We start from the raw sequence: 23999 nt of genomic DNA on the forward strand, positions 1-23999 counted from the left end.
GCTTTTATTCATCCAACAAACATTTATGTAATGTTTGCTGTAAGCCAGGCATTGAGCTTATTCCTAGGAAGAGTGACAAGCTCAATGAGTACAACCCAGCCCCTTCAAGGGGCAAATAGGCGGAAATATCAACAGAACTTCCTAGATTCTCCTCCATTAGTGAACACAGCAGAAGAATGCCTGGTTGGAGGGTATGGTGTGGAATAGCCACAGAAGGAAGTTCTTGCTTTAGTTCTTGCTTTGCAGGTACGCTCTGGATATCCCAAGTTCTTTACTCTTCTTGCCACTTCTATATGAAAAGGAAGAAACAACTGTTAAAAACACTGAAGCTTTCAGTGTTGTTATAGACAAATCAACTGTGTCTTTGTAAATAGAGGGAAGGTAGTAGATAACTGAAAATGGCAGAAAATGTACTGTCAGGAATTGACAGGTGGGGGCAAAGGGAGAACATAATGCCAGTCTCAGGTAGGCAGGGACTGTTGGGCTGTCAGAGGGCATAGACTTGAGTAGCCTGTGTTTTGCCTGTGAGACATTAAGCTCTCGGGAGGCTGAGAGCGACTCAGACACAGTAGGCAGTTGGGCTTTGCTCAGCTCTTTGCATGCAGATGGTTCTGAGTCAGCACCAGCTTGGAGATGCTTCCGTCAAGAACCTTAGTAGACTTAAGTGGGGCGCTAAGCTTGTTTTTTCTAAAATAAACACATGATTTAGATTATAAAAGCATTGATATCCTGTAATATATGAATCTGAAAATGACAAGAGCATTTGTATCAGTGATATCTCAGACACATTTCAGGAAATAGCTTTAATGAAGAAAAAAAGTCTTCGTCTTTGCAGATTAACTAGTACTATTTGCTGTCTCTTTTCCTTAAGAGCCTGAGCCCTTTAGAATTGACAATAAGAGTGGATTTATATATACAAATCAAATCCAGTCATAACTATCTTAAATTCTTTTGGCAAATCGCCAGCAACTAATCATATAAAATAGTGCTCAAAATAAATGCCAAGTTTGAAATTTGAAAGTTTAAAAATTTATCCAAAGAGTCTCATTGTCTTATTACAGTTTGACCAGAGTTGCTCTGTTTTATAAAATTAACAGTGCTCTAGATTTATAGAATGCTTTTTGCCCCTCTAAAATGATCAAAGTTGTCAGACTAGCAGCACTGGAAGTTGTGAGTGGACCCTTGATGAGTGGTGAAGCCAGGCAAGCATGTGCAGTGTGGCAGCGTGAATCATTGTTCATTTGTCCCCACCTAGGCTACCCAAGCCAGGACTTTGACTGGGCTGACTACCTCAAACAGTGTGGTGCTGAAGCTGCTCCCCAGAGGTGCTTCCCTCCGGTGAGGACCCCCACGACCTCATGGCTACTATGCAGGGCTGCGGGGACTGCTGCGTTTCCCTTGCTTTCCGTGGTTATTACTCTGAAGATAATCATCTCACTTAATCCAGATGAGCACAGTGGTGATTATAATCACATGGTCTAAAGGAAAATACATTTACTGCAGAAGTGAATCAGTTAATTTGCTAATTAAGTTAGTTTTATAAGTTTATTGGTTTTATTTTTTCTTAGCTGAAATCATGTGAATTTGAAATTTTATGATTATTTTTCATGATTCAATAATAGGAAAAACTGTTGAAATATTAAGTGGAGAAAAATTGTTAAGCTTATTTAAATTCTTCTATCCAAATAATACATGCATGTGGTTTAAAAAGCCATGTAGCAATAAAAGGCTTAGAAGGTAAAATAGCAGTCCCCGCCCTACCCCTTTTCACAGTCTCCCTTCCGAGAAGTAACTACTTCCTGTTCTTCTCACTGTAATTCTAGTAGTTGTATTTCTTCATTTTCAAAATGAAAAGCTTCTATCTTTTGAGTCATTTATTTTAGACATGTCACTTGGTTCTAATTTTAAAACTTTGACTTTATTAAAACAAATTAGCTTCACCCTGTCTTATGGTGCTGAGTCTGTTGGTTCTATATTATGATAAATTAGCATTTAGTTATTTTTTGTTTCCTTTCCTCTCTGTCTTACCCTGTTCTTCTTCCTTTAGAGTTATATTACAATTTTTGGTTAAATACAAAATGAGTTTTTTACATTATGATATGCATTCAAATATTACTCACAGCTGAGCACTACAATTTTGTTTTGTTTTGTTTTGAGACAGAGTCTTGCTCTGTCACCCAGGCTGGAGTGCAGTGGCATGATCTCGGCTCACTGCAGCTTCTGCCTCCCGGGTTCAAGAGATGCTCCTGTCTCAGCCTCCCAAGTAGCTGGGATTACAGGCGCCCACCAGCACACTCACCTAATTTTCATTTTTATAGTAGAGATGAGGTTTCACCATGTTGGCCAGGCTGGTCTCGAACTCCTGACCTCAAGTGATTTGCCCACCTCAGCCCCCCAAAGTGTTGGGATTACAGGTATGAGCCACTGCACCTGGCACTGCAGTATATTATGATTGTTTCTTTTAAAAAATTTTTATCCTCAGTATTAATTTCCTTGTTTTTAATTTACTTAATTTTCTTTTATCTATTGCTGCTGCTTTCCACACCTCCTAGTAGTCTCTCATTAGCAAAAGCAGTCACATCAGGAAATTTGTGATTCCTAACACTTTCGTTAAAGAGACATCCCTCTTAGCAACCTCCACTCTCTGTCTCTCTGGATGGGTTGCTCTTTAGACTTGCCGTGTAGTTTTTGTGGGTTTTATTGTTGTTGTTTGTTTTTTTTGTTTTGTTTTTTGTTTTTGTTTTTGTTTTTTAGACAGAATCTTGTTCTTGTCACCCAGGCTGGAGTGTAGTAGTGTAATCTCAGCTCACTGCAACTTCTGCCTACCGGGTTCAATCGATTTTCCTGCCTCACCCTCCTGAGTAGCTGGGAGTATAGGTGCCCGCCACCATGCCTGGCTAATTTTTATATTTTTAGTAAAGACTGGGTTTCACCATGTTGGCCAGACTGGTCTCGAACTCCTGGCCTCAGGTGATCCGCCCACCTCGGCCTCCCATAGTGCTGGGATTACAAGTGTGAGCCCTTGTGCTGGCCTTGCTGTGTAGTTTTAATCGTGGAAATACCCTTGTCACCCAGGGAATTGCCCACTCCCTATTTGTATGATTTGGGGTCCCTTGTTTTGTAGAGATCTCATGGCCTCCTCTTCCTTGGTTTGTTTCCTTGTTTTGATGGATTCCCATCTCTCAGTAGCTTCCCGTAACAGGGTGCAAGGGAAGTAAAGTTTTGTCGACACTGTATATTTGAAAATGTCTTCACTCTACTAACTTGATTCATAGTTTGGCTCAATGTGGAAGTTAATTTACTTGAGAATTCTGAAAACATTGTTCACTTGCTTTCTAACTTCCAATGTTACTGTCAAGAAGTTAAAAGTTACAAAGCTATTCTTATTTTTGTTCTTTTGTAGATGACAGGCTTTTTTCCCCCTCTCTGGAAGGTTATAGAACCACTTTTCACAGTGATGAATCTTGATGCGAGCCTCTTTTCATCCACTGTGCTGGGTTCTCAGTGGGCACTTTCTCTCTGGATCTTCATGCCTTTCTGTGTTGGGAAATTTTTTTGAATCACTTCTTTGATTTCCTTCCTTCCGTTTTATCTCTTTTCTCTTTCTGGAAGTTCTTTTATTTGGTTGTGGCCCTCTGGATCAAACCTCTGCTTTTTTAATCTTTTTATCCTTTGTTTTATGTTTCTTAGTCTTTTTGCTTTGTTTTCTGGAAGATTTCCTAAACTTTGTCTTTTGACCTTCCTTTTGAGTTTTTAATTTTTGGCATCATGTTTTTTATTTTCTGGAACTCTGAATAGTTCTTTCTCTCTCTCTCTTTCTTTTTGTCTGTCTGTCTGTCTGTCTGTCTTGAGATGGAGCTTTGCTCTTGTTGTCCAGGCTGGAGTGCAATGGCATGATCCCGGCTCACTGCAACCTCTGCCTCTCAGGTTCAAGAGATTCTCCTGCCTCGACCTCCCTAGTAGCTGGGATTATAGGTGCCCGCCACCACACGCAGCTAGTTTTTGTATTTTTAGTAAGGATGGGGTTTCACTATGTTGGCCAGGCTTGTGTCAAATTCCTGACCTCAGGCGATCCACCCACCTCTGCCTCCCAAAGTGCTGGGACGACACATTATTTTATTTTATTTTATTTTTATTTTTATTTTTATATTTTTTTTGAGATCGAGTTTTGCTCTTGTTGCCCAGGCTGGAGTGCAGTGGCGCGATCTTGGCTCACCACAACCTCCGCCTCCCGGGTTCAAGCGATTCTTCTGCCTCAGCCTCCCAAGCAGCTGAGATTACAGGCATGCGCCACCATGCCTGGCTAATTTGTTTGTATTTTTAGTAGAGACGGGGTTTCTCCGTGTTGGTCAGCCTGGTCTCGAACTCCCAACCTCAGGTAATCCACTCGCCTCAGCCTCCCAAAGTGCTGGGATTACAGGCGTGAGCCACCGTGCTCAGCACTTCTTTATTTTTAATATCATACTATTCTTGCTCTAAGGATGCAATAGTTTTTCTTATCTCTCAGAGGATGTTAATTAACACCCCTAATCCACCCCCCCACACACACACCTTTTGGGAAGTTTTCTTCTTGCATAATCACTGCTTTTTCCAAGTTGCTTGTCTGTTTTGGTCTCTCTTACTCTCTTACTCTCAACTTTCATCTTCTTAGGTGTCTAGTAATTCTTGGTTGTTGCTGTATTTAAGAATGGGTGACTAAAATTGGAAACTCTGAGCAAGTAGATGGAGCTTGTCAACCTTGAACTTTCCTATCTGATTGACCATTTGTTGGGGAAACCTGAATCCATATCATATGTGTTTCTTCTTGGGCTTATCATATCACCATAAGAAGTGTCTTCTAGTCCTCTGCCTGGTGGGTCATAGGCAGGTGGGTCATAGGCAGAACCTCTCAGCAGTCCATAGGCTAACCACTATTTTTGTCACGGCATGCATGCCCTCAGCAGTTCCTTGTGTCCTCTTACCTAGGCATCTTCTCTTTTACCCTATCCAGAGGATAAGTCTCACCTTCTATAGGGGAGAGGAAGGAATGGTTTCCCTAATGCATGGAGTCGAGGAGCCAATGGCATAACCTAAATGTTTCTTAAATGTTTTCAACAAATCCTCCTTGTTTTGACTATGTCTCCTCTACCTCCAGTTGCCTAGTACCTGGTTCTTCACTTTCTTTACTGCCAGCGTAGATTCGCCTTTCTTTAACTTAGTTTCTAGATCCTGTTCTAAATTTTAGCTTATAAAATGTTGTTTCCTCTCCTGTTACATCCATCTTAATATAGATGTTAAGTTTTTGTCTTCAAAACAAGCAAACCAAAAACAACTTTAATTTTTTAAGTTAGGTGTCAGAAGAGAGAACACTCAAATGCAGATGTTCAGTTGTCCATTTTGACTCGGGTGCTGGATATTTTTCTGTTTTAAATGACCCTTTCTCACTGTTGATAAACATTCTTTATCCTGACTGCCTTTTATGATACACATACAAGTATGAACCAGGCAGTTTGTGGTATGATGGGGTGCTTTATGTGAGGGGAAGTGAGTCAACAGTGTTGATAGCCACTTGATTCAGGATACAGAACCTTAGAGACTTTATTTCATTGATACCTTGTAATAGCACAGCCAGATAGGAGTTCTCAACCTCATCTGACAGGTGAAGAAACTGAGGCAAAAAGAGGCTATACAGCTTGAGCAAGGTCAATAATGCAGGAATATCTGACATCAAAGAGTGTACTTCCTGAATACTTCTATAACACCAAGAAAGGCAGACATTTTCCTTTTGCTTCATTAAAAAGCAAAACAATGCAAAATAAATGTTATATTTAAACCTAGGGATTAAATACTACTTGAGAAAGGTTTTCTAGCTGAGCACATGAGTTGATACTATGTTAATCCAGTAAATGGATTTGATTCATTCATTTTCTAGTTAATTTCTGAACATGAATTTAAAGAGAACATGAAGCTTGAGGCGGTGAACCCCCTTCTCCCTGAGGAAGTGTGTGTTGCTACCATCACTGCAGTGAGAGGCTCCTACCTGTGGCTCCAGCTGGAGGGTGAGTGCCAGCACTCCAGAAGCCTTCCTGTGACCACTCTCCTTTGAGCTTCCTGTTTAATCCTGTAATGTGGTCTCTTAAACTTAATGGATTAGTTAAATGGGGATCTTGTTCAGAGACTTTTGTAATGCAAGACTCTAAGCGAAACATTTATTTTTCTGTCCTTGGCTTTCAAATTTCAAATTTTAGGAAATGAATACAAATAAAAATTCTTTACTATAGAGTCTCCTATTTTCTGGAAGGGGAAAACATAAGTCAAATAGCATGTATTTTGATGTGACCAAGTTATATGAGCATGAACATTAACACCTAGCTTATTGAAGAGATAATATTTTGGTTGCTGTAGCCCAGTGGAACCAAAAAGTATATAGAGTACAAATGATAAACTGTACTAAAAGTAATACTCAATAATTGGACAGGTTTATGAATGCAAGGCACTACATGAGTACTCAGTGCTATGGTTACTGTATATGTCCTGAGCTGCTTTTTTAGCCTGCTACCAAATAGTCAGACTTTGAGACGGTACCTACTATTTCTGATTTGTAGAATTGGCATTTAATGCAGATATCAAGGGTAATATTGAATGTAGACTTTTATGCAATCCTTGTTCAGCAACTTGCCAAATCACTTCCTGATTTGAATTCACTGTTCTTTTCTGGCTTACTCCCGAAGTACCAGAACTGATGTTCTCATTGAGTAGAATTGTCACCTTTGCCATTTGGTTTCTATTTGTCTGAAATGACTGTGATACTAACCATCTGAATGATACCAGTGGTAGTTCCAGTTTCTTATTTGCTATTTCCTAGCTTAAGTGTCACCTTGTATATTCTCTACCCATTTTGGTCCTGATACAGTTTTACATGGGGGACAGTTTACTTTTTTTTCATAATGTTTATCATACATGACAATGTATGATTTCTGTGTCAAGAGACTTGTGTCTGCATTATTACAAGAGTAGAACATTATCTAGAAAATAGTTTATGAAGAAGGTTATTTAATGGTCTAAAAAAAGTTGGGTTTTTTTTGTTTTTTTTTTAAATCTAAACAGGTTCTAAGAAGCCTATACCTGAATATATTGTGAGTGTGGAATCCATGGATATATTTCCTTTGGGCTGGTGTGAAACCAACGGCCACCCCCTCAGCACTCCTCGCCGAGCACGAGGTATCTGTCTATTTCTGGGTTAGAGGATTGATTGTTAAATAATCTTCTGTGTGGCTGCTGCCAGTTAAAACTAATCTGGTGGCCGGGCGCGGTGGCTCAAGCCTGTAATCCCAGCACTTTGGGAGGCCGAGACGGGCGGATCACAAGGTCAGGAGATCGAGACCATCCTGGCTAACATGGTGAAACCCCGTCTCTACTAAAAATACAAAAAACTAGCCGGGCGAGGTGGCGGGAGCCTGTAGTCCCAGCTACTCGGGAGGCTGAGGCAGGAGAATGGCGTAAACCCGGGAGGCGGAGCTTGCAGTGAGCTGAGATCCGGCCACTGCACTCCAGCCTGGGCAACAGAGCGAGACTCCGTCTCAAAAAAAAAAAAAACTAATCTGGACATTTCAGAGAAAAAAAATGACATTCTGGTTATCTGTTCCTGCACAGGAAGTTATTTATTGTAACAAATATTTAATACCTTACAGTTTCTGTGGGTCAGGAATTTGGGTGCAACTTAGGTGGGTCCTCTGGATCTGAGTCTCTCACAGGCTGTGCTCAATTATCAGCCAGGGCTCCAGTCATCTCAAGGCTCACCATGGGGAGGATCTGCTCCCAGCTTTATGCAGATGATTATTGGCAAGTGTCTTAGTGCATTCTAGCTGCTGTAACAAAATACCACACACTGGGAAGTTTATAAATGACAGAAATTTATTTCTCACAGTTCTGGAGACTGGGAAGCCCAAGATCCAGGCGTTGGCAGATTCAGTGTCTGGTGAGGGCGCATTTCCTGGTACATAGTTGGCACCTTCTCATGTCCTCACATGGTGGAAGGACTACTAGCTCTGTGGGTCTCTTTTGTAAGAGCACTATTCTGCATCATGAGGGCTCTGCCCTTGTGACCTAATTACCTTCCAAAGGCCCTATCTTTTCATACCAGGACATTGGTGGATAAGTTTCAGTGTGAATTTTGGAGAGTACAAACACTCAGACCACAAGAAGAATGCGTCTTCTTGTGGGCTGTTGGACTGAGGGCCTGAGCTCCTTGCTGGGTGTTGGCTGGAGCCTTCCTTTAGTTCGTTGCCATGTGGGTCTCTCCGTAAGGCAGCTCACAGCGTGACAACTGGCTTCTATCAGAGTGAGGAAGCGAGAGAGCAACAGAGGTTGAGGAAGATGGAAGCCAGAGTCTTTCTGCAACCTAACCTCAAAAGTGGCAACCCACTTTCCCCCTTTTTAAACAGCTTTATGGTGTTATAATTGACATACCAACTATCACCATAGTCAGATTGAGAACATTTTCATCATTTCAGAAAGAAGCCCTGTACTCATTAGCAATCAATCCCCACCCCCAGCATCCACAAATCTACTTTCTGTCTCCATAGGTTTGCCTATTCTAGACATTTCACATAAATGGAATCATGGTCTTGTGTGACTGGCTTCTTTCACTTAGCGTACTGCTCTCAGTTCATTCATGTTGTAGTGTGTATCTGTTCTTTATTCCTTTATATAGCTGAATAATATTCCATGCTATAAATGTAACACATTTTGTTTATTTAACAATTGATGGACATTTGAATTGTTTCCATTTTTTGACTATTAAGAATAAGTTTTATAGTTTTCTTCCGTGCTCTTCTCTAAGAGTTTTATAGTTCTAACCCTTATATTTATGTTTAGATCTTTGGTCCCCTTTGGGTTAAGTTTTATATATGATATGAGGCAGGGATCCCCAATCCCTGGGCCATGGACCAGTAGTGGTCCATGGCCTGTTAGGAACCGGACCACATGGCAGGAGGTGAGTGGTAGGCGAGTGTGCATTAGTGCCTGAGCTCCACCTCCTGTCAGGTCAGGGGCGGCATTAGATTCTCATAGGAGCGTGAATCTTACTGTGGACTGTCTCATGAGGGATCTAGGTTGCATGCTCCTTGTGAGAATCTAATGCCTGATAATCTGAGGTAGAACAGTTTCATCCTGAAACGACCCCCCATCCCCTGGTCCATGGAAAAATTGTCTTCCATGAAGCCAGTCCCTGGTGCCAAAAAGGTTGGGGACCACTGATCTAAGGTAAGGGTCCAACTTCATTCATGTGGATATTCAGCTTTCCCAACACTTACTGACCCAGGGAGCCTTGAAAATATTATTTTTGCTCTTTGTGTAAAGACCGCTACCAAGAAAATGTGCCTCAGTCTAGATATTCAGACATAAGCATTAATTTATAGTACTGTATATGTGTATATATACACACACACACACTCTCACACAGAACCAAGTTTTAAATATGCTAATGTAACCTTAATACACATATAAATTTTCCTTTGTCTTTTTATTTTTCTTGGCATTTATATATTTTTTTCTTCCTACAGTACATAAACAGAGGAAAGTTGCAGTGGTTCAGCCAGAAAAACAGTAAGTAATGTAATAATGTGTCTGAACAGTTCACAAGTTAGAATATCTAGAAAAATAACTATTTCAGAGGGTATATTTCCTCATTTTCTCAGATGGAAGCATAATTTTTTAATTCAACATTTGATCATTTGTATACTTTGGAAGTATATGTATTTTCTAAAATGGCATTATATACAAAAGGGTACAATGCATTCCCAAGATGGTGTCTAAATTGAGTTTTCTTTGGCTTTTAGAACCTTAAGGTAATTGAATAAAAGAAAGAAAATAAGAGTCCCCATGCTGGTATTCATTAAGGAAGAGCAAAAATTGTAAATTAGGATATGATTTGTCACAGTGGACAAAAATAAAGCTTGGGGTAGAAGACAACTCTAAAAGAAAAGACACATTCAAAGGAGTGACTTTGTGCCCATCAAGAAATTCTTCATTTGTAACATACCTGCACACATAGCTTTTGAGAAACAGTTAATTAGTAATGCCTTCAAACCTTAAAAGTACAAAGGTTTCTGTGTGTATATGTGTGTTTTAAAACATTGGGTGTTGAATTCTCTATTAATCTTCTGGGGCTGCCATACAAAATACCAGAGGCTGGGCGGCTTTAAGCCAGCGGTCCCTGACGTTTTTGGGACCGGTTTTGTGAAAGACAGTTTTTCCACAGACTGAGGTGGGGAATGGTTTCTGGATGAAACTTTTCCACCTCAGATCATCAGGCATTAGAGTCTCCTAAGGAGCGTGCAGCCTAGATCCCTCACACGCACAGTTCACAATGGGGTTCCCACTCCTGTGAGAATCTAATGCTGCTGCCGACGTGGCAGGAAGCTGAGCTCAGGCTGTAATGCTCCCTTGGCTGCTGTGCGGTCCCATTCCTGACAGGCCATGGATGGGTACTTGTCTGTGACCCTGGGGTTGGGGACCCCTGCTTTAAACCACAGAAACTTATTTTCTTACATTCTGAAGGTTGAGAAATCCAAGATCAAAGTGCTGGTGGATTTGGTTCCTGGTGAGGGCACTCTCCCTGGCTAGCAGATGGCTGTCTTCTGGCTGTGTTCTTGCATGGTGGAAAAATCTTTCTCTCCCCGGCACCCCCGGACCCCTCTCTTCTTATAAGACTATCAGTGCTATTGGATTACGGCCTACCCTATGACCTCATTTAATCATAATTACCTCCCCAAGGCCCTATCTTCAAATACAGTTACACTGAGCACTAGGGCTTCAACATATGAATTTGAGTAGGGGGAAACAATTCTGTATATAGCAAATTCTATAACTACCTAAACCTTTGTAACTTTGTGGGTAATAAAACTAACAACAGAAGTGGAGAGAAGGGCCGTAGACATTTACCCCAAGTAGAGAAGTGAGACGATAATGAAAAAAAGACTGGCTTTGGATTTTTCCTTGACTTAGTTGCCAAAACTGATCCAAAGCTTTAGTTAGGATGCATTCTAAAAGATAAATTAGCCTTTTTTCAGTGATTGCTATACACAGAATAAGCCTCTGGGTTTTTAAAAATAACATAATTTGTCTTTAATTTGAAAACCAATGGATGAAGAAAACAGACCCTATATAAAGTTTCTGTTCTTTGACTATTGAAAAATGAGTAGTTTATTTGTGGTTTAAGCATCTCACAAGAAATTTTGTAATTTTTTTTGCCCAATAAATGAAGAGAAAATTTGAATATGTAGTATCACAATGCTGTATACAGACATCCATTGGCTCATTATGCCCTATATATAGTTTTAAAAACAATTGTTCTTTTTTTGTTTTGTTTTGTTTTGTTTTGTTGTTTTTTTTTTTTGAGATGGAGTCTCCTCTCTCGCCCAGGCAGGAGTGCAGTGGTGCGATCTCGGCTCACTGCAAGCTCCGCCTCCCAGGTTCACGCTGTTCTCCTGCCTTAGCCTCCCAAGTAACTGGAACTACAGGTGCCCGCCACCACGCCCAGCTAATTTTTTGTATTTTTAGTAGAGATGGGTTTTCACCATGTTAGGATGGTCTCTATCTCCTGACCTTGAGATCTGCCCGCCTCGGCCTCCCAAAGTGCTGGGATTACAGGCGTGAGCCACAGCGCCCAGCTTTGTTCTTTAAAAAAAAAAAAAAAAAAATCATCAAGGGAGTACCTTCTGTTACAGATTTTGCAACATGCCACGTTTGCTTTCTTCTTAGATTTGAAGGAAACTAAGCCTCACACTTTACTGATCTTAAGGATTATCTCACTATTTTACTGTGTTTTCTCGACCCAGAGTACCATCCTCGAGGACTGTCCATGAGGGCCTGAGGAATCAGGAGCTGAACTCCACAGAGTCAGGTATAAGCATATGTCATCTTATGGAAAGGAAGACTTAGTTTCTTTTAATGGAGTGTATCTGAAAATAACTTAGTACATTTGATGTATAGGATATGACTTCATAGAGGGGTCTCTTAATTGTGACTAGAGTTATAACAGTCTAGGATGTGTTTAGTTTAACAATCATCTCTAGGCTGATAGTTCTGTCCATTTCTTTCTTTTTTTTTTTTTTTTTGAGACGGAGTCTCGCTCTGTCGCCCAGGCTGGAGTGCAGTGGCCGGATCTCAGCTCACTGCAAGCTCCGCCTCCCGGGTTTACGCCATTCTCCTGCCTCAGCCTCTGGAGTAGCTGGGACTACAGGCGCCCGCCACCTCGCCCGGCTAGTTTTTGTATTTTTTTAGTAGAGACGGGGTTTCACTGTGTTAGCCAGGATGGTCTCGATCTCCTGACCTCCTGATCCGCCCGTCTCAGCCTCCCAAAGTGCTGGGATTACAGGCTTGAGCCACCGCACCCGGCCGTTCCGTCCATTTCTAATAGCCATAGCTATTCTTTACTGATCACCCCTTGTGTGCCAAGGGCTCAGATGGTCGATGTTACCATCTTTGACTTTAGCTAAAGAATCTGAAGTTTTCCAGGCAGTGTTGTTTCTTAAGCTAGATGGTTGAGAGGTAGAGGTTTATTCTTTTTAAAACCCTTTTTTATGATATGCATACTTTGTATATACATTTCACAATTTATGTGAAAAAAAAAATAAAGCATTGGAAAAAGAAATTGTCCCAGAGGCAATGCCTGATAAATGAGACAAAGATCCTTGCTGGAGGTTCAAGCCTTTTGTCCAGGGTTCTCTCTTGAACTATTCTTAACGTCTACGTGCTTGTTGTATAATGTTTAGCATCCTGGCTGTGTATATTCTAGCACAGATTGGGCATTCAGATGATATTTAGTGAATGCCTAGAAGAGAAATCAAAGCTCAGAGAGATCACACGGCTTACGAGTAGAAAGGACAGAAATGAAACTGAAGTCTTTCACAAATTTGAAACCCATACTTCCGTCTCTTCTACCCACTGCCTTTTCATTACATCATTTGTACACAGAGGGTTAGGACTGTGTAACTCCTTGCTTTTGATGCATTCCTGGCCATTCAAATGCCTACTGAAACCACAGAATTTAAGACATTAATATCTTCTGCACAACCTCAGCCAAGGCCTTTTGGTTTGGGTTTTGTCATAGGTCAGGTTCCCTGGGAAACAGAGTCTGAGACTCTGACATATGCATTCAGGAGTTTCATTGGGGAGTATTTTTGGGAACAGCTTCTTGGAAGGAGTAAAGGAAGTAGGATTGGGCAGAGAGATAAGTTGAACCATGATGCAGTTGCAACAGAAGTTTCTTCTATTTCCACTGGGAGCCCTGAAGCTGATCTAACCACTCAGAGCTGATCCTAATTCAGGTGTGGTGGCCACACTTTACTGACCAGTTATTGGAAGTACGCCACTGCTTCCTCCTCACGTCACAAGGGGCAAGGTGGCCCTCTCCTGCTGAGAGCAGTACCCAGCTCAGGGTGATTCCAGAATAGACTTAAAGCTGAAAGCTATAAGCTGCCAACATACCCAGCAGCAGGGGCATGAGTGCCTTAATCCTGAAGAGAGGCATTTGGGTTACAGGGTTCACCTGGAAATGTGAGCACCAGCATACTGGTCACTATGATATACCATCCTTTTTTTTTCTTTTTTTTTGAGACAGTGTCACCCAGGCTGGAGTGCAGTGGTGTTGTATCAGCTCGCTGCAACCTCCACCTCCTGTGCTCAAGCTGTCTGTCCTCCTACGTCAGCCTCCTGAGTAGCTGGGACTATAGGCATATGCCACCACACGTGGCTGATTTGTTTGGTTTTTTTTTTTTTTTGGTAGAGATGGGGCTTCACTGTGTTACCCAGGCTGGTCTCGAACTCCTGGACTCAAGCGACGTGCTCCCGTCTTGGCCTCCCAAATTCCTGGGATTACAGGCATGAGCCACCACACCTGGCCATGACCATTCTTAATTAAAGAGAAAACATTATGAACTGCAGGATCCTTTCAACAATGGGCAGTGTGCACATATCTTTCCTTAACATTGGATTAACAGGCATATCTATTAGAAGAGCTTCTCTGTGCTTTATAGCAGTGTTTTAGTATCTTTGAATTTTTTACATTCAACAGCTGACATGCCTACCACTATGAGGGGATTTTTTAAATTGAAGGACAGTATTGATACAGACAAGTAGTTGAAGAAAAGGGTCTCTAGACCCAGTTATACCCCACAGTACAAAAAAAACTTAGAGATGTGGTCACAGCATACTTTTAGCCCTCTGGGAAATCTCAGAGGTGGGAGAGCTCTCACAACATCAAAGGCTGCCAACATTAGTTTGGTGGTTTTTTAGGAGACAAGCTGTAATTCTAAATAATATTCGACAATTTCTATAAATATTCCAGAATAGATTATTGAAAGTTGGTTTTTGAAGACCTGGAAAAGAAATCATTGATCGTCCAGAATCCTCATGTGTTCTTGGAATACACTCTCCACTTTATTGATAGAAGATAGGGTTCTTCTATCAATTTTGCAGTAACCTAGGAACTAATCAGCATGTTAATTCAGGACCCTGTTTGATTTCAGCAGAGTGATAAGCTCTGTAAGTTACTTAAGAGCATTCTCAGACAACATGTTAAGCTTCAAAGTAAGTAATTCCAAAGTTTATATTAATATAATAGTACATGTGCTTGGTTTTTCCTCCCTGGCAATTCAAGCTTTGGAAACATGGGGTAGAGAATGACTGTTTTGAATATTTGTTTCTCTTCATTTCCCAGTTACGATTAATGGAAAATATTGCTGTCCAAAGATATACTTCAATCACCGTTGCTTCTCAGGGCCATATCTTAACAAAGGAAGAATTGCTGAGCTGCCTCAATGTGTAGGACCTGGGAACTGTGTTCTGGTCCTTAGAGAGGTAAGGTTCTGGCCTAGAGCAAAATAACTTGGAAATTTCACAGCATTCTCCTATGGTCATTTCTACAGGGAGCCACATGCCATAGATGTGACAGTTCTAGGTTTTATCAAAAGTTACTAACTTTTCTCATGTTTTGGATAGTGAAGAGGGTATGTAATTGTTTCTCCTTCCTAGGAAACATTCACGTAAACAATTCTTCACAAAGCAGGTTCACTTCTGTCAGGGTAGAAAGGTCTTCTGTCAGAGACCAGAAGAGAACTATACAAAAGTGAACTGTGAGATTACTCTATGACTGAGAGGCCGTGGCTATGTGGCATTAACCTAGTGGCTATGATAAAGCTACACATCTGCTGGGCTTTTTGTTCTTCCCAACCAGTGTGATATGCTGCAAGTAACAGATAAGAGACCTTTCAGCCCTCAGGGTGGCAAGTCATGATCTGGGGAAGCCAGAGCTTCTGGACCAGACTCCTCTAGCCACAAGAAGCCTCAGCTGTCTACATAGTGGTCCAAACAAATATAATTTTCTGTGTGTACCGTGGCTGGGAAAGCATTTGAAAGCATGTTCTGGAGCAATTTGAAAATCATGGTACCTGTTTTTTCCTAACCATAACATTTAAAAAATGTTGAAGAGGTTTTGGTACACTCTTATTTGCATCTTTGGGTGGCTGTAGTATCTCTGATACTATTATTATCTTAACATTAATTAATTCATATGACTAGAATTAACCTCCTAAATGACCTTAACATTTTAAGGGAGCGATGACAAGATTCTAATGGTCTACTTTTCTCCTTCCCAATCTGTGTTTCTGCTTTAAAACTGAGCTCAGGTCCTCACTTTACTTATCAATGCAGCCTACAAACCCAGCCGTGTCCTTCGGGAGCTCCAGCTGGACAAAGACTCTGTGTGGCACGGATGTGGGGAAGTCCTAAAAGCCAAGTGAGTAGACTGCTTGTTTTTACTATTTACTGTTACTTGTCTTTAAAAAGTCACAGAATCGGCAGAGCACGGTGGCTCACGCCTGTAATCCCAGCACTTTGCGAGGCCGAGGCAGGCGGATCACAAGGTCAGGAGTTCAAGACCAGCCTGGTCAACATGGTGAAACCCCGTCTCTACTAAAAATACAAAAAGTAGCCAGGCACAGTGCACGCGCCTGTAATCCCAGCTACTTGGGAGGCTGAGGCAGGAGGATTGCTTGAACCCAGGAGGTGGAGGTTGCAGTGAGCCGAGATCGTGCCACTACACTCTAGCCTGGGTGACAGAGTGAGATTCTGTCTCAAAAAAAAGAAAATTTCACAGAATTAGTTCTGTGGATAATATCAGAGGCCTTAAGTTTCCTCTGGCAGGGCTTTTTCAGCTATTTGTGGTGACGGACCAGGCTTGTTTGTCTTTTTTAGATTTCCATTCTTTCATTGATGAAAGAAAGACTCTACTCAAAGTACAAAAATTAGCCAGGTCTGGTGGTAGGTGCCTGTAATCCCAGCTACTTTGGAGGCTGAGGCAGGAGAATCGCTTGAACCTGAGAGGTGGAGGTTGCAGTGAGCCGAGATCATGCCACCGCACTTCATCCAGCCTGGGCAACAGAGCAAGACTCTATCTCAAAAACAAAAAGGAAATAAGAAATTTAATACACAAAAATGCAAGAACAATTTTTGTTATTAGATGTAAGAGACGTAAAATTACTTTTCCAAATTAGTGTGAAAGGTTATAAATATGTACTCTTGCTTTCTGATCTTGTCATGGACAGATGGCAATTGGCAAGTGATACTAGTCCTTGGACAACAGTCTGAGGATCACTGCCAAGGGTAAAGAAAGACTTAGTGAAAAGTCACTTTTCTTTTTAGAGCAGTTAGTGAAATTACTATTTGAAAACTTTAACTTAGGAACAGAAAACAGGAGCTTAATTTTGCTAATTTAAATAACTCAGCTTTTAGTTGTCATAGCTTACCAGATTTAATTTGATTTAAGTTCAATATGCAGAACTTCCTTGTTGTTTTCAGGGCCCTCGAACTATAAAGGACATAGAATATTCCAAAAAGCAAAAATATTTTTTAGGTGTATTAATATGTTTGATTTTTCTCTGGGTAATCATTAGCCCAATACATTTGGCATCTGATGTCTTCCAATGGCAGATACAAAGGAAAGAGTTATCGAGCTACTGTTGAGATAGTGAAAACAGCAGATCGGGTGACTGAATTCTGCCGGCAAACCTGTATCAAACTGGAATGCTGTCCTAACCTCTTCGGTCCACGGATGGTTCTGGATAAGTGTTCTGAGAACTGTTCTGTACTTACAAAGACCAAATACAGTGAGTCATGTTTTTCCAATGTGTTAACCGTAGCAGCTGACCATACTTACATCTTGGAAGGTTTTTTACTTTACAGACATTCATATATAGCAGAGGCACACGAACTTCTTCCGTAAAGGGCCAGATGATAACTATTTCATGCTGTGGGTCATATGGCTTTCTGTCACATATTCTTTTTTGATGTGTTGTGTTTTCATTTTTTAAGAACCCTTTTGGCCAGGCACGGTGGCTCATGCCTGTAATCCTAGCACTTTGGGAGGCCAAGGTGGGCAGATCACTTGAGGTCAGGAGTTTGAGACCACTCCACTCTGCCTGGGTGACAAAACAAGACTCTATCTCAAAAAAAAAAAAAAAAAAAAAGAACGCTTTTAAAAATGTAAGGGTAATTTTTTTCTTGGTCATGGGCCAGATTTGGCCCATGGGCTTTAGTGTGCCAACTTTTATATATAGCATGTATATAAATTAGTTATTATATCTAATAGGATATGTAATTCATTCATACAATCTGCAAGTATATATTTTGTACTCATTGTGTGCTTATGCTATTCTAGCATTGGGGTACAACAATAAAGAAACAAATTCCTATCCTCAGTGAGCTTACCTTTAACATGGGAGACAGATAACGAACAAGGGAAGAAATTTAGAGAGAGAAATACTGTGGGGAACAGTGAAGCAAGGTGGGCAAGCAAAGTAGGAGAGTGAGGAAGGCTGGGAGGTGGGGTGCTGTTTATGCAAGGAGTCAGGGAAGTCTTTCTGACAGGTAACACCTTGAAGGAAACGGGAGCCGGCTGTGCAGAGAGCTAGGTGGGAGTGTCCTGGGGAGGGGGCATCAAGGGCACAGGCTTGAGGCAGGAGCTTGCTCAGTGTCTCCGAAGAGCAGCAATGAAGCCACAGTACTTAGGGAGGTGGAAATAGAAGAGGAGGTAGTTGCAACCTCACCTTGAACTTTCATAGCACCTGTTCCCTGTACTTGGTTATCTTCTCCTTTGAGAAACTGGGGCAGGGGTCACACAGGATGAAATTTACAATATGGAGTCTTGTCAAGGCATTGCCACCCAAAGACAAAATTCTGATCCTACCTTTCCTTAAATCCTGCAAGCCCTGTGTCACTTGGGAGAATCAATACAGAGGAGGATTTTAACCTTGTTAAAATTGAAAGATTTCTTTTAGGGATCTGTGCCTCTTAAACTATAGTGCATGCAGATCACTGAAGGATCTTGTTAAAATGGAGCTTCTGATGTATCAGGTCTGTGAGTATCTGGGTCCTGAGTATCTTATCTGCATTTCCGACAAGCTCCCAGATGCCACTGATGCTGCTGATCCACGGTCCATATAGTATGATGAGCTTTCTAATCAGTATTTAAATTACAAAATCATATAAGTCTAACCTTCTAGTTTCTATTTATATTTATTGGATTGTAAACTCCGTAAGGGTAGGAATTATCTTGTATCAGACTCAGCACTTAGTTTAAGAAACTGCAATTATTAGGAGCTGAGTAAAAAATACTATTCATATAAGTACATGTATAAGTACACTACTCTGAAGGAAGATATGTGAGGGGAAGATATGTGGATTTTATTGTGCCTTTTGTCTGAATTTATCTTTCACAATAATATAGTTGAAATTAGCCTAGAATTTAGAAGGACAGTCACAATTTCTCCCAATTAGTAATTTGAATGATGTCAAATGGATTCATACCCTTTAGAAAATTTAAATTTTTTTCATAAAATTATATTTTGATATTACTTTAATACATAACTCAGCTAGAATATATATGTTTCATTTCTGCAATGTATATTCTAAAATTTATATGAAAATGCAGAGGATCTAGAATAGCTGAAACAATTTGGAAAAAAAGAATAAAGTTGGAAGACTTAGTCTCTCTCTTTTTTTAACCATAAAGTTATAATTATCAAAAGAGGCATTAAAGGATAGTCAAGCCAGGTGCAGTGGCTCACATCTGTAATCCCAGCACTTTGGGAGGCCGAGGCAGGCAGATCACCTGAGGTTAGGAGTTCAAGACCAGCCTGACCAACACGGTGAAACCCTGTCTCTAGTGAAAATACAAAAATTAGTCGGGCATGTGTTGGTGCACACCTGTAGTCCCAGCTACTCAAGAGGCTGAGGCAGGAGAATGGCATTAACCCAGGTGGTGGAGGTTGCAGTGAGCCAAGATCATGCCACTGCACTCCAGCCTGGGTGACAGACTCTGTCTCAAAAAAAAAAAAAGAATAGTCAAATAGAACAATGGGACAGACCACAGGGTCCAAAATAGAGCCAAACTTAACATAAATGATTTTCAACAAGAGAGATGAAGAAATTTAAGGGAGAAAGGAAATTCTTTTTTAAAAATAGCACTGGTACAACCAGATATCCAAATAGAAAAGAAACATATAATAAAACACACGACTCAAAAACATTATACCTAGTAAAAGAAGTCACACATGGCCGGGCACGTTGGCTCACTCCTGTGATCCCAGCACTTTGGGAGGCCGAGGCAGGTAGATCATGAGGTCAAGAGATCGAAACCGTCCTGGCCAACATGGTGAAACCCCGTCTCTACTGAAAATACAAAAATTAGCTAGGTGTGGTGGTGTGTGCCTGTAATCCCAGCTACTAGGGAGGCTGAGGCAGATGAATTGCTTGAACTCGGGAGGCAGAGGTTGCAGTGAGTCAAGATGGTGTCACTGCACTCCAGCCTGGCGACAGAGCAAGACTCCACCTCAAAAAAAAAAAAAGTCACACACAAAAAAGTGCTTACTGTGTGGTTCCGTAGAGGCAAAGCTAATCTATAGTGATAGTGTTTAGAACAGTGGTTACTTCTAGTAAGGGGTACTGACTGGGAAGGGACCATGGGAACTTTCTGGGTTGAAGATGTTCTGTATACTTTGATATGGAGGGACCATTCTGTACTAGTCAAACTGTGTACTTCAGATCTGTTTATTCCACTCTATGGTATTTAAACCTCAATCAAATACAATGTACCTGTTTTTTGCTATGCTAATAAAATCTCTTGTGGTTGTGAGGTGCACAGAAATAATGAAGCTACTTCATTTTGTCATCCACATTTAGCACATTATTATGGAAAGAAGAAAAATAAAAGAATTGGGAGGCCACCTGGTGGGCATAGTAACTTAGCTTGTGCCCTGAAAAAAGCCAGTAAGAGGAGAAAGAGGCGGAAAAATGTTTTTGTTCATAAGAAGAAACGCTCCTCTGCATCTGTTGATAATACCCCAGCGGGCTCTCCCCAGGTATGAGATCTGTGATGTGCCTGTAATGTCTCAAAGCCAAGTGACCACTGCTTTATAGTATGGACACAGAATACCTGCAGGTCTTTCTAACTCAGATCTCTGGCCAATAGAAGATGGTTTTGTGGCCCAGGAACTGGTTTGTCCTGAATTTCTTTTCTTTCTCTATTATTATTTTTTAAAATCGTATGAAACCTGGGATTGATGTCCTGAATTTCAATGAGACTTCTCTCTTTTTCCTGCAGGGAAGTGGGGGTGAAGATGAGGATGACCCAGATGAAGGGGATGATGATTCCCTAAGTGAAGGCAGTACATCCGAGCAGCAGGATGAGCTACAGGAAGAATCAGAAATGTCAGAAAAAAAGTCATGCTCCTCTTCGCCCACCCAGAGTGAGATATCCACATCGCTGCCTCCAGATAGACAAAGGAGAAAAAGGGAGCTTCGCACCTTTTCATTTTCTGATGATGAAAATAAACCTCCTTCACCAAAGGTACCATTTTAAAAAGTTTCTTTTTTATTTCTTTCTCTCTAGAATTTTCCTCTGGAATATGATTATTAGTGATATTGGCATTCTACTTCTTTCAATACAGACTTATGTAGAATTTCCAGGGTCTCTTGTAAAGTGACCCCAAATGCAGTGATTTACATGTGTTTCAAGGATTAGTTGAGATCACCTACTTATGGGGGAAAGTCTCTCTCAGAGTAGCTGCTTGTTTTAGCAACAACAACAACAAAAAGCTCCATTGCTAGCTTATTTGTAGCTTGTCATTTAGTTTTGGGAAAACTGCCTTTTTAATATGTTTCATAATATATATGGTTTTGTGGGAAAAGTTATTTATCCTTTTGATTCTGGGTTAAGCCATTTGGTTTAGTATATTTACTATATACGTATGAACATTTTATAACATATATGTAACAGTAAAGAACAGCAATTAAGTTAGTGTTCAAAAACTAAATTGCTTTTTAAGGATATTCCATGAACAGAAGCAGTAAATGATTCCTCCTGGTAGTTTATTTAGTTAAGCCTTCTCTCATTGGACTTAGCATCCCCTTCTCTTTAGCACCCTATCTTTCTTAAATTGTCTAAATTATCTGTGCTGAAACTTTGAGATAAATTCTTTCCCATTGATACTTGGTATTATAAAAGACAGACATTTCCTGAGTACCTGATGCACGTGGGTCTTTGACATCTTTGCTGGGAGAAATCGTGTCCTAAGACCACTTTAAACCATGTCTTGAAAGATTATGAATTTAGGTAGAGATAATTTTTTAGAATTTTTTAGAATAAAATAGCCTTAACACCGTTTGGTTTGATTGTGTTGTGGGGAATGAAGGAAATAAGAATTGAAGTTGCTGAAAGGCTTCACCTGGACAGTAATCCCTTGAAGTGGAGCGTGGCAGACGTTGTGCGGTTCATCAGATCCACTGACTGTGCTCCATTAGCAAGAATATTCCTAGACCAGGTAATCACAGATTCCTATAATTTTTCGCAATGCCTCTTTAGCAATAAATTATAGATGTAATAGTCAACAATTTACAAGTTTTAGGAAAAACATTTTGTTCCAAAAGAAAAGAATTGTCTTAATTCCATTTTTAGGAGTCAAAGATGATAAAAAAAAAAAAAAGTTATTTATCAGACTTGCTTCATAGTTTAAGCAGATTATCATTGCATTCCAATTTTTCCTAAGAATTTGATTCTATCCCTCCAATATCAAGCATACCATGCTTAATTGTCCACATCTTTTCAAAAATAATGATTTACTTGTTTTAAAAAATAGCATCTGTCATGTTAGGCTCTAGAGTGGTGATGAGTTTTAAGGCAAGCTTGCTGAAACACAGCCAGTGGCCTTAAACATTGAAATACGTTTTGTTAAGATAGTTAGGGAGGTTCAAGAGCTTATCGGGTTTTTTGAATGTTACAGAGTAAGAAAACATTGAAGTTGATAGTTAATCCTTTGTTTCAGATTTAGAAGAAACCCTTTAAAAAGATGGCACAATTAGTTGCCAGTTACAGGGCTAGTAAGTTTACTAAATTTCTATGGGGCAGAGACTCTGTGGAATGGATTATTATCCTTGGTAAAATTTTATTGTCCTCAGTAAAACTTTATTAATTCTGAAGCTTCATTAGTATGGAAGACTGTGGAGTCACTTAAAAGGAAGTGTGTGATACCTAAGACGAAAAATTAAGGAAAGGAAAGCATAGGGACTCCAGTTTTGACAAAGCTAAAGTGAGGAGAGGCTGTCATGATCAAGCTGCCTTTCATGTGCACATCACAGATAATTTGTCTTTTATGCTTTACCAGGAAATTGATGGGCAGGCCCTATTGCTCCTTACCCTTCCCACTGTTCAAGAATGCATGGACTTAAAATTGGGCCCTGCCATCAAACTTTGCCATCACATAGAGAGGATCAAGTTTGCTTTTTATGAGCAGTTTGCCAACTGAGAAGGACAACCAAAGTGAGCTGGATCTTTGAAGCACAAATGCAGCAAATCCTTCACCCTGCTTTATAAGTGGAGCTGAAATAGTCCTGGGGCTCTGGGGCCTGCAGGTGTCAGCTTGCTCTCTTTGCACTTTCGGGGAAGGACACAGTGAGGAAGCAAAAACTGTGCACAGAAGTGGATCGCCTGCCGGTGGAAATGTGGACATCTCTTGTTCAGCAGATGGCAGTTTTAAAAAAATAAAGGTTGTGAGGAAAAGACTTATATAAGAAGAAAAGCATTTCCAGTGGTGTGGCCTGAAAACAAAGAATAACCTAGGCTGCTGGAAAGCACCCTTTTGGTTGTTTTCATTCTGTTCCCTCCCATTGTAGATTGAACTTTGTTCTCTGCTTTCTTTTTCTTGGAAAGAGAGGACCTAGCTTTAAGTCAGCACTGATTTGGGACTGTTCCTAAAGGCATATCAGTGCTTCATTGTCATTGTGTTTTTAAGCTTTTTAAAATTAAAACAGTTCATTTTGGGGATGATTATGTGGCTCTAGGGTTTTGAATGTATAGTCACACTTTGATCCATTTTAAAATCGATTCTTAGGAGTTTCTTTGTTTACTACCTCTGTTGATAATTGAGCTTACAGCCATGTATGAGGTTTTTTGTATGATGCCATTTTTAAGCTACATGAACACTAAAATTATGACAGAATTTGGAGGGGGGGAAACTGTTTGCTTTCTTAAAAACATTATGTGGGCACTTACACCAGTTCCTTAACTGACCTGATCTAAGAACTCTACTGTTACTATTCTCCATCTTGACCCAGCCTGGGCTGCCTGTGTTAAGTAACATTACCAAGACTGTTAGTATTTCCGTTTAATTGCCCTCTTCCTGTTCATTCTTAGGGGGACTTCAGTGACTTTTATTTTGTGTTTACTTTTCTCTAGAGTTGTTTGTCTACCTCTGTTTCATTTCTGTGTTCTTTACTTTGGGTGAAAATCAGTAGGCGTTCTATGGACCCACAGCAAAGGCCATTTGTCCTTCTTTCCAGGTGTCTCCACTGTAGAAGCACAGCACAGAAAACATGTTTTGGAGGGTAACGCAGAGCATGGAGTTTCTGTAGCAGTGTCCTCAGTGGCTGGATAAATATTGAGACGTGGTTAAGGATTCTGGAAA

General features: G+C 40.5%; 1 protein-coding gene across 1 annotated transcript in view; it reads left to right on the forward strand.

Annotated features, from left to right (window-relative positions):
- The window catches only part of SFMBT1 (Scm-like with four mbt domains 1), a 151454-nt gene extending 127920 nt beyond the window's left edge, over positions 1 to 23534 (forward strand). The window contains exons 10-21 of the mRNA XM_011986192.1: positions 1256 to 1338; positions 5912 to 6038; positions 7087 to 7200; positions 9543 to 9585; positions 11820 to 11884; positions 14702 to 14841; positions 15669 to 15778; positions 16972 to 17147; positions 20221 to 20399; positions 20642 to 20887; positions 21732 to 21860; positions 22701 to 23534. Of these exons, the coding sequence (XP_011841582.1) occupies positions 1256 to 1338; positions 5912 to 6038; positions 7087 to 7200; positions 9543 to 9585; positions 11820 to 11884; positions 14702 to 14841; positions 15669 to 15778; positions 16972 to 17147; positions 20221 to 20399; positions 20642 to 20887; positions 21732 to 21860; positions 22701 to 22841 (1553 nt within the window). The 3' untranslated portion in view covers positions 22842 to 23534. The remainder of the gene's footprint in view (positions 1 to 1255; positions 1339 to 5911; positions 6039 to 7086; positions 7201 to 9542; positions 9586 to 11819; positions 11885 to 14701; positions 14842 to 15668; positions 15779 to 16971; positions 17148 to 20220; positions 20400 to 20641; positions 20888 to 21731; positions 21861 to 22700) is intronic.
- The last annotated feature ends 465 nt before the right edge of the window (positions 23535 to 23999 follow it).

This window comes from Mandrillus leucophaeus, unplaced genomic scaffold, assembly GCF_000951045.1.
Source record: "Mandrillus leucophaeus isolate KB7577 unplaced genomic scaffold, Mleu.le_1.0 Scaffold296, whole genome shotgun sequence".
Classification (NCBI taxonomy): domain Eukaryota; kingdom Metazoa; phylum Chordata; class Mammalia; order Primates; family Cercopithecidae; genus Mandrillus; species Mandrillus leucophaeus.